Genomic DNA, 11,531 nt, shown 5'->3' on the forward strand with positions numbered 1-11,531 from the left:
ACATGTCTGTGCATGTGCCGTGAATGCTTGAGATTTTCTCCATCATTTATTCATGGAGTTTAGATCTTTCAGTTGATTTCAAAGCTCACCAATATTACTAGTCTAGTTAGTTATCTTGCTCAAGGATACCATGTCCCTTTTTAGTGAGTGCTGCAGTCATAGGCAGCTCAAGATACCTACCTATGGACTTCATTATGTGGATTGTCAGATTGATCTCCAGTTCTCAATCTGACATGGCAAATATTTTAGTGCTTTCTTCATTTAGATGTTTTCTCAGAATAAAAGGATTACTTTAAATGTTTAATTGCTTTTGTAGATGCAGGAACATGAAATGATTTAGTATAAGAAGACTTAGTTGGAGGAGAGATGCAGCAGGAGAGCAATGAAAGAGATATCTTGACAGAGGGAGTCATTATGGGGTTAGGGGGAAACCTGGTGCTACAGAAATTTTCAGGAATCCACAAGGATATTTCTTGCTAATGATACCAGCAATAGTGCAGAGGCTGTCAGAACAGGCCTCCCACTCTTATTGGATTAGTGACTACCCTGGATTTGAGTTGAACAGAGGAACGAGGGATCATATGAGCAAGATGGAGGGTCAAGATCATGACTGGGAAGACAACAGATACAGCATTGTTTAATGTTAAATCTTATTTGGCAATTACTGACTGGTTGTAGTATATAAGTGTTTGTCAAAAATTTGTATAAAATCTGCATATATTTTTATCTGTTATAGCATCACAGTTTCTTCATACTTACATCTGGAATTTCTACATATATATCTTGGAAAACTCTGTTCTAAAACCTGGTATTAACTTATTACAATCATATTAAATCATTTTGGGGATAAAAGCTTAATTTCTTTGGATAACAAAGAATAAGTACTTTCACCATAAATGGCAATATCTCTGGATTGAGCTGTAAAGAAAACATGAAGCTAGAAGACTCAGAAGATTAACATATTGGAATTCATGGAATGGTATCTGTGACCATATCACTCAAATGACTTTAAACATTGCTGGATTCTTTGATTGATATTCACTCGGCATTGACTCATCTGTGAAAAATTTGAGATACTTTCCTCTGCAGTTGTCACCTGGTCACTTTCAGTATTAGACATCAGCGTAGAATTTAAAAAAAAACTATCACATGCAACTCAGATGAAGAAGTTGATCCCATGCCAGTTGGTATGATGGCATATTTGGAATTACAAAGAAAGGGCCCTGGTGAGGTCAAAACTAAGGGGGCCTGGCTTTCAAGACTAAATGGATTCATAGTTTGTCTGGAATAAGAATGAAATGACATGGCACTCCTTGCTTCAGTATAACCGCTGAGGCAGAGTCCTTCCACATCTGGACAGTAATCACAGATAGAGGCAGACAAAACAAAGGGAGGCTGCTGGTGGAATCTGTTTTTCTTGGTGGCTGAGCAGGTGGTGAGCTTCAAGCACTGACACTGCAGTAGAGTAAGTCCAGGCTAAGAAACATTGACCACTCCCTTGAATGAGTTTAGGGTAGACATTCGTCAGTGGAGTTGCAGTTGTAGATGAACTTCAGTGGAGTTCAGCTACATGAGTATATCTATCTATCTATCTATCTATCTATCTATCTATCTATCTATCTATCCATCCATCTCATGGCTTAACGTCTCCTTACCCTACAGGTTTAATCCAAAAGAGATAAAGGAAGGAAAGTACTGCACCCAATTACAACCTGATGAAGCAATTAATTGATTTGGGTTACTTAAATAACATTGGAAAATCAGGGTCAGCTGTGCCACATCAAACCTACATTAGCATGGACAGTGATTCAACAAAGCGGCTTCTTAGTGCTCCCTGTCCAATTTTCAGAAAGTCTTACCCGAGACTTTCTCTTCTTTGAGGAACTATTTATGACTCTTATCATCTGAGGAGGAAACTTGTAAGTTCTGTGATCTCCACTGAGTTTTTGGATACTGTCTCCTTTCTTGAGTAAATAATGTTTCAATTCAGAATAACTATTGTAGGGAAAAGGGACCATTCAAAGAAACACACCCTAAGCAGAGCCAAAGACACACACTTGGCCCTGCATCCAGAACTAAAGAAATGTACCCTGACCCTGAAATCAGTGCCAAAGGAACACACTTTGTCCCTGGAATCAGAGTCAGTGAAAGAAATGCACCCTGACCCTAAAATTGGAACCAAAAGGCTAAAAAGGAATGATAAACCTCCTGCGGAGCAGAACTGCTACACTGGGCAAATATCCCCAGCTGGAAGACCCTGTCCTGCCAGAGCTGAAAGGATACACTGGGGAAGCCTTTCCCTCAGGCAGTGCTGCTATGCTTACTGCTGCATGTGGTAGTCCTTGGCTCTCGAGCTCCAGGATACCTTTCCACCTGAGTTGTGTAACACACAGTATTCTGTGGCTCCCGAGTGACAGAATACTGAGTGTTACACAGTATTCCCATTCTGTGGGCTGACTTTTTGTCTTGCTGATGTGTCCTTTGCTTTACAGAAGCTTCTCAGTTTCAGGAGGTCCCTTTTATTTATTATTGATCTCACTGTCTGTGCTACTGTTGTTCAGGAAGCTGTCTTCTGTACCAATTCGTTCAAGGATACCACCCACTTTCTCTTCTAAGAGGTTCAATGAGGCTGGATGTATGTTGAGGTCTTTGATCCATTTGGACTTAAGTTTTGTGCATGGCGATAGTCATGGATCGATCCACATTCTTCTTCATGCCAGCATCCAGTTATGCTAGCACCATTTGTTGAAGATTCTTTCTTTTTTCCATTGTATATTTTTAGGTTCTTTGTGAAATATCAGATATTCATACATGTATGGGTTAATATCATGGTGTTCAATTCAATTCCATTGGTTTACCTGTCTATTTTTGTGCCAATACCAAACTGTTTCCAGGACTACAGCTCTATAATAGAGTTTGAGGTCAGGGATGGTGATGCCTCTAGATGTTGCTTTGTTGAATAAGGTTGTTTTGCCTATCCTGTGTCTTTTGTTTTTCTATACAAAATTGATTATTGTTCCTTCAAGGTCTGTGAAGAATTGTGCTGGTATTTAATGGGGATCGCATTGAATCTGTAGATTGCTTTTGGCAGGATTGCCATTTTTACTACATTGATCCTACCTATCTAAGAGCATGGGAGATCTTTCCGTTTTTTGAGGGCTTCTTTAATTTCTTTCAAATTTGTATCCCCTTGATCTCTTTTTGTTTTTGTATGGCTCTGGCTAGAACTTCAAGTACATCTCGATCCACTCCCTGTCTGACTCCCATTACAATATAATAGACTTCTAAAGATATCAACAAAATAAAAAACATCATATCAAAGTAGAACAAGGTAAACTAATAGTAGGAAAGGAGTCCAAGAGAAGTCATAAGACTCAGAGACCCACTTATTCATGAATTCAGGAGTCCTATATAAACACTAAACTCAAAGCTGCATAATGTACATGCACGGGACTTATTTTAGGCCTGTGCAGACCCTGTGCTTAGTACTTCAGATTCTGAGTTCATAGGAGCTTTGCTCAGTTGATTTAGAGGGCCTTATTTTTCTGGTGTTCTCCATCTCCTCTGGCTTTTACACTGTATCTGCCTTCTCTTCCACTGGGTTCTCTAAGCTCTGAGGGGAGGGATTTGATGGAGACATTCCATTTAAATCTGAGTGTTTCAAGGTCTCTTCCTTTCTCTGTGTAATGTCTGACTGTGGATCTATTTGATCCCATCTGCTCTGGTAGGAAGCTTCTGTGATAATGACTGAATAAGGCACTGATCTATGAGTATAGAAGAATATCATTAGAGTCATTTGTCATATTTTGCTACTTTTCCCCCAGTAGAATTTGGGATTTCTTTATATCTCTGTCTATCTAGTCTCTGGTTCTTGATCAGTAATCAGGGTTGCCTCTCAGTGAATGGGCCTTAAGTAAATCAGACAGCAGTTGGCTACTTCCATAAGCTTATTACCAATGCTGCCCTAGCATATTTTTTCAGGCAGTTTAGCATTGTAGATCTAAGGTTTATGGCAGGGTTGGTGCATGTTTCTCTTTTGGCAGGCTTCAAAGTACCTCTGTTATCAAAAAATTATTAGAACATAGGAGCACAGGTTTCATATAAGCACCAGCTCAACCACTCCATGTACAATGAATTATTTAGTTGTTCTCTTCAGCAATGGGATATTACTGACATTTGTGAAGAGCAGCCAATTGTTTTGACAACAGACTGGGTTGCTTGTGGATTTCCATGGGACACCTTTGGCCAATAACTTAATTTGACATAACTCTGTGTCAGAATATTGTTCTGAGGAGAAAACTTCGTGAAAGGAACACCATTAGAGCAGGCACTAAGTTCACTAATATGTGGGACCTTGTGAAACTGAGAAGCCCTGTAAGGTAAAGGAAAACATCATTCACATAAAATAGCAGCTCACAGGATGGGCAAATGTTTTAACCAACTATATTTCTGACAGAGGGGTGATGTCCAAAATATATGAAGAATTCAATGAATTAGATATCAAAATATCAAATAATTCAAGTGAAATTTCATGTGGTCAAGAAGGTGGAATAAAGGGATCACTCATCCATTGCTGGTGGGAGTACAAAATTGCACAGCCACTACAAAATTCAATGTGATGGTTTCTCACAAAGTTAACAATCAATCTACCTCAAGATCCAGCTATAGTACTCTTGGGCGTATACCCAACATATCCTATCTCAAGGATGCTTTCTCACCTAAGTACATGGCTGCTGTCTCCACAGCAGACGCCCTCTACCGAAGATTACATAAAGAAAATGTGATACATTTACACAATGGGATATTACTTTCCATTTTCTGATGTCTTCTTTAATTTCTTTCTTCAAAGTTTCAAAGTTCTTGTGATACAGGTCTTTCACTTGTTAGCATTACTCCAAGGTATTTTATGTTGTTTGTGGCAATTGTAAAGGGTGATGTTAATCTGTTTCTTTCTTAGACCTTTTATTGTCTGTATATAGTAGGGCTACTGATTTTCTTGAGTTGATCTTGTATCCTTCCACTTTGCTGAAAGTATTTTTCAGCTGCAGATGTTCCCTGGTGGAGTTTTTTGGATCACGTATGCAAACTATCATATCATCTGCAAATAGTGAAAGTTTTACCTCTTCCTTTCCAATTTGTGTCCCCTTGATCACCTGTTGTTGTCATATGGCTCTAGCTAGAACTTCAAGTGCAATATTGAAAAGGTATGGAGAATGTGCACAGCCTTGTCTTGTTCCTGATTTTAGTGGAAGCCCATTGAGTTTCTGTCCATTTTGTTTGATGTTGGTTGTTGGTTTTCTGTATAGTTTTTATTATGTTCAGGTATGTTCCTGTTCTCCCAGATCTCTCCAAGACCTTTATCATGAAGGGGTGTTGGATATTGTCATAGGCTTGTTCTGCATATAGTGGATGATCATGTGATTTTTGTTTCTCAGCTTGTTTACATGGTGGATTACATTGATGTATTTTCATACGTTGAACCATCCCTTCATCCCTGGGATGAAACCTACTTGATTGTGGTGAATGATTGTTTTGATGTGTTCTTGGATCCGATTTGCCAGTATTTTATTGAGTATTTTTGCATCAATGTTCATGAGGGATATTGGTCTGAAGTTCTCTTTCTTAGTTGTATCTTTGTGTGGCTTGGGTTTCAAGGTTATTGAAGCCTCGTAGAAAGAATTTGGCAAAGATGCTTCTGCTTCTATTGTGTGTAATACTTTAAGAATTGGTATAAGCTGTTCTTTGAATTTCTGGTAGAATTCTGCAATTTGGGCATCTGGGCCTGGGATTTTTTTAGTTGGGAGACTTTTGATGACTGCTTCTATTTCCATAAGGGTTATAGGTCAATTTAAATTGCATATCTGTTCTTGATTTAATTTTGGCAAGTGATAGCTATCCGGTAAATTGTCCATTTCTTTAAATTTTCGAATTTTGTTAAGTACAGGTTTTCAAAGTATGACCTGATGATTCTCTGAATTTCATCAGATTCCATTGTTATGTCCCCTTTTCATTTCTGATTTTGTTAATTTGCATGTTCACACTCTGCTGTTTGGCAAGTTTCAACAAAGGTTTGTCTATCTTGTTGATTTTCTCAAAGAACTAACTCTTCATTGCATTGATTATTTGTACTGTTTTCCTAGTTTCTACTTTATTGATTCAGCCCTCATTTGATTATAAAGGAAAATAATTAAATTTCTATTTATGCATAGATCAATATTAAAACCACCAGTCTGGCATATACTGGTAAAAATCTGTTGAAAATTAAAATTAGTAATGTTTTCAGGTAAGTTTAAATTATATATTAAACATCAATTTTTGTCTAGAAATGAACCAAGAAAAGTGTCATGTCATAAGTATGAGTAGAAATTATGAAGTTATAGTTTCTTAAAATTTTATTTTATGTGCATAAATATATGTCTGAACAATAGAAGACAAATAAAGTATAATAAAGCAAAATTCCATTCCAAATTGATATATTTTTAAAGTAGAAATGCCTAAGCACAAATTTCTATATTCCCTGTATAACTCAGCACTGAGGTTCATATCCATTAATTCCTGTACAAAGGTCAGAAGACATCATATATTATATAGGTTTAATTACTTAAGTCATAAACAGTGTTGAATTATTTTAATTGTGTGAAAATGGATGGAAATGGAGATCATCATGCTAAGCAAAATACAATAGGTGCTATGTTTTCATTTTATGTGAGATCTACAGAGGAATATAAAGGGATATAGATGTGAAATGGGTATTATTAAGGTTGTAGAAGAAGAAAAGTAGTGTAGTGTAAAGATGGGAAATAAAAGGATTAGTATGAGGAGTATATGTTCTCAGTTTATTAGATACGACCCTTACTTTGTGTAATTCATACATATATATAAGTATATATATATGTATGTGTGTGTGTGTGTATTACTAAAGGGCATAAAAAATAAAATTTACTTCCACTAAACATAGATTTTTATTATAACTAATTTGTTTCATAGAGTCATGATTAGTGAAAAACATAATGGCATAAATTATATTTACATCTTTTTAAATCTATGCCAGGGACTAGACAGTCCCTGGTGAAAAGATGGCAAACTGGGACTTAAACATAGACTTTTTTTTCCCTTACTAATTGATCACCATGGAGTGTTCCTTAGGGGAAACCTATTCCTAGATTTCTAATCAGGTCCAAAATAATTAAAAGCAGGCCATGTTCTTTTTGACATAGTGTCTTTGGAGTGACATCTGTAGCTTTCCATTATTATGTTTGGGAAAATGAATAGATAATAGTGTTATTCATTTCACAGTGAGTCCTGTAATCTTCAGATTGTGAGACCTGTTCTATGACCCTTTTGTCATGTGGGATTTTGTGATGACATCTGGTCACTTTTGTCACATTTGATGCTAATTCTACCTCCTGGATAATGACTGTGTGGCATATATAGTGGGCTGTTCAGAAAGGAGTAAAGGTGAGTTCACTCATTCTTTATTCATGCCTCCAATTACTATTGTGGGTAAAAGGAGAATAATTATTACATTGTATAACAGCAACAGCAGTAACAGCAAATTAGTAGTGCACAGCTCAGACTTTATCATCCGCCTGCCTGTGTTTCTTTTTCATTATGTTGGCTTCCTCTTCCATCTGATGGCAACATAGGCATAATAGGTCCAGGTAACTTGTGAAATTGATAGCTACCTTAGTGTGTGTGTGTGTGTATGTGTGTGTGATATTTATTCTATGTAAAAAAAATTCTAAAGTACCATATACATAAATAGTTTGTACATCATAAGAATACAATTTGGGTATTAAAAATCTTAATCAACTTTAAAACATAATGGCTCCCTCTATTATGGAATCTCTTTTTTTTGCTATCCTCTATTCTTCTCCTGACTGATCTTGCTGCTCTCTCATGTCCTTGTCTCCCCTCCTCTTCTCCACTTCTCTTTCTCCTAAGCTCCTCTCCCCTCCCCAAGCTCCTAATTAGCCTAGGAGATTTTGTCCCTTTCCCCTTCTCTGAGGAACTATGCATGTCTTCTTTAGAGTCCTCCTTGTTTCCTAGCTTCTCTGGTGGTATGGATTGTAGGCTGGAACTCCTTTGCTCTATGTCTAAAATCCATATACGAGTGAGCACATACCAGGTTTGTCTTTTTGTTATTGGGTTGCCTCACTCAGGATGGTTTCTTCCAGTTCCATCTGTTTGCCTGTGAATTTCAAGATTCCACTGTTTTTTTCCCTGCTAAGTAGTACTCCATTGTGTAACTATACCGCATTTTCTCCATCCATTCTTCAGTTGAAGGGCATCTAGGTTGATTACACTTTCTGGATATTACAAATAATGCTGCTGTGAACATAGGTGAACAGATATCCTTGTTGTATGAATGTACATGTTTTGAGTATATGCCTAACAGTGGAATTGCTACATTTTGTGGTAGACTGATTCTCATTTTCTTGAGGAATCGCCATACTGATTTCAAAAGTAGCTGTATGAGTTTGCACTCCCACCAGCAGTGGAGGAGTGTTCCCCTTTCTCCACATCCTCTCGAGCATAAACTGTCATTGGTGTTTTTGATTTTAGCCATTCTGACAGGAGCAAGATGGTATCTCAGAGTTGTTTTGAGTTTCAGTCCCCTGATGGCTAAGGATGTTAAGCACTTTCTTGTGTCTTTCCGCCATTTTAGATTCCTCGATTGAGAATTCTCTATTTAGTTCTGTACCCCACTTTCTAATTTGATTATTTTTGGTATTTTGATGAGAAATACAGCAGTAGGGAAATGTTCAGATATGTACAAAGTTGACTCCAACTAACAATCTAAGCATTAGTTAAGAGGCTATCTGAAATGACCTTCCCTGATACTGAGATTGATGACTACCTTATTACCATCCTGGAGCCTTCATTCAGTAGTTGATGGATACAGAAGCAGACACCCACAGATAAACATTCAACTGATCTCTATAATCCAGTTACAGAGGAAGAGTAGTGATGAGCAAAGGAGTCAAGACCAGACTAGAGAAACCCACAGAAACAGTTGATGTGAACAAGGGATAGTTCATGGACTCCAGACTGATAGCTAGGAAACCAACATAGGACTGTTCCAGACTCCCTGAATGAGGATGCCAGTTTAGAGATCTGGTTAATCTATGGGGCCTCTTGTAGTGGATGAGCGTTTATCCCTAGTACACCAATGAACTTTGGGAGCCTACACCACATAGAAGGATTCTCCCTCAACCTAGAAACATCAGAAAGGCCTAAGCCCTGACTGAAATAATATGACAGACTTTGAAGATCCCCCATGGAAGGCCTCATGCTCTCTGGGGAACAGAAAGGGGATGGGATTGGGGTTCAGGTGTTGGTCAGGGTAGGAGGGGAGGGAAAGGGAACTGGAATTGATGTAAAACAAGCTTAAATCTAAATTAAATCAATAAAGAAAAAATCTTTATCATGAATGAAACCCATACCCATATTAATTTCTATTTTCTCTTTTGTTCCTTTATAGATTTTGAAAGCAAAACTTCCTCCATACTATGTAAAACTTGGATAAAATAGAAGAAAATGTGAAGGAACACAGGAGAATTTATGTAGTGGTAAATATTAAGATACTGTGGATATGCTATGTCCTCTTATAAATTCTTACCTGCTATAAATTGTTAGCTTCATAGAAACTGTAGTAAGCTCTATGGCATACTGTGAGGATTGTAATTTTATAAGGAGTATCTGAAAGGTTGATGCCCTACAGGAATTCTCTTGGTTATCCCAGAAAAAGTAGATTGTCTAATGGAACTAAGGAATAGGATTTGAAGGGCAATATGAAAGAGAATATAGTTTGTACAACACATCCAACCACTTAATATTATTAATGGCTAGGTGATCAGGACAGACATTCTATTTCCATATGTTGAGTCACAGATATTATTGTAGTATTGATGTAGTATTGATGTCATGAAGATAAAACAGGAAAGGGTAAATCAAAGTTGCCGTAACTGGAGAGTGTGATAATATATTCATATGACCAAGGAGATCTTTTGTGAAGTGTTCCAAACACTGTGATGTTGAAAGCAAGCTCAAAAATGGAGTTGTTTCATCCACTAATAAAATTTTCTTCCACTCTAAATTTTCAGTGATAAGCATGCTGGCTGGAAATGGCTCCTTGGTGAGTGAATTTGTCCTTGCTGGATTGACAGATCGTCCAGAACTCCAGCTGCCCCTCTTTTATGTGTTTCTAATGGTCTACATTGTCACAGTGGTGGGAAACTTTGGCTTGGTCACACTTATTGGCCTCAATCCTCATCTGCATACTCCCATGTACTATTTTCTCTTCAACCTGTCCTTCATTGATCTCTGCTACTCTTCTGTCTTCAGTCCGAAAATGCTGATGAATTTTGTCTTTGAGAAGAATACCATCTCTTATGTGGGGTGCATGACTCAGTTGTTTCTCTTTCTTTTTTTTGTCATCTCTGAATGCTACATGTTAACCTCAATGGCCTATGATCGCTATGTGGCCATCTGTAATCCACTGCTATATAAGGTCATCATGTCTCCTCAGATCTGTTCTGTGATATCTTTTGTTGCCTATGTGATGGGGCTTGCTGGTGCCTCTGCCCACACAGGATGTATGCTCAGACTGACCTTCTGCAATGCCAATGTAATTAACCATTACTTGTGTGACATTCTGCCCCTTCTCCAACTTTCTTGCACCAGCACCTATGTCAACGAGGTAGTAGTACTCATAGTTGTGGGTATTAATATCACAGTCCCCAGCTTTACCATCTTCATTTCCTATGTTTTCATCCTTGCCAAAATTCTCAACATCAAGTTGACACAAGGAAGATTAAAAGCCTTCAGTACCTGTAGCTCTCACATCATGGCAATTTCCCTTTTCTTTGGATCAGCTGCATTCATGTATCTTAAATATTCTTCTGGATCTATGGAACAAGGAAAAATATCTTCAGTTTTTTGTACTAATATTGGGCCCATGCTCAACCCCCTGATTTACAGTTTGAGGAACAAGGATGTGAAATTGGCAATAAGGAAATCATTGATTAAGTTTCAGAGGAAAGACAGATTTTAATTAGAAAAAATAATTCTGAAATATTTTTTGGTATTGCTTTTGTTTGTCAGTATGACTTTCCCTCAGTTATATGTGTAGTCTGGTAGACTTGCTTTTATAATATCTTATATGGATAATTTAATTTTTCTTTCTGTAACTTTGTCATATCTATCAGGTACTCTAAATAATAGATAACATTTTATGAAGCAATAAATTCACAGGTATTTTTCACTATTGTTTCATACTCTTTCTCCTAGGCTGTAGCCTATTTCTCACCTTGAAAAGCACAGAAAGTTTTGTTACTAAACATAAAAACTTTTCACATCTAAAATTAAAAATGACAAGTAATGGGTACTTTCTCATTTTGTAATAGAATCATGATTAACATATGGTTGAGAATCTATGTAGATGATGACAAGAAGGCTAGAGATGTGTATGGTTTCATTTAGGAATATTGCATTTAAATCCATTTTACCTCATTGAGACTCTGTTTAAT

General features: G+C 37.3%; 1 protein-coding gene across 1 annotated transcript; it reads left to right on the forward strand.

Annotated features, from left to right (window-relative positions):
* Positions 1–10,102: 10,102 nt before the first annotated feature.
* LOC121133476 (olfactory receptor 147-like) lies at positions 10,103–11,056 on the forward strand. Its single transcript, XM_040730083.1, has one exon. The coding sequence runs from the start codon at positions 10,115–10,117 to the stop codon at positions 11,054–11,056; it is 942 nt and encodes a 313-aa protein (XP_040586017.1). The 5' UTR covers positions 10,103–10,114.
* Positions 11,057–11,531: the final 475 nt, after the last annotated feature.

Source organism: Mesocricetus auratus, unplaced genomic scaffold (assembly GCF_017639785.1).
Source record: "Mesocricetus auratus isolate SY011 unplaced genomic scaffold, BCM_Maur_2.0 Super-Scaffold_100022, whole genome shotgun sequence".
Lineage (NCBI taxonomy): Eukaryota > Metazoa > Chordata > Mammalia > Rodentia > Cricetidae > Mesocricetus > Mesocricetus auratus.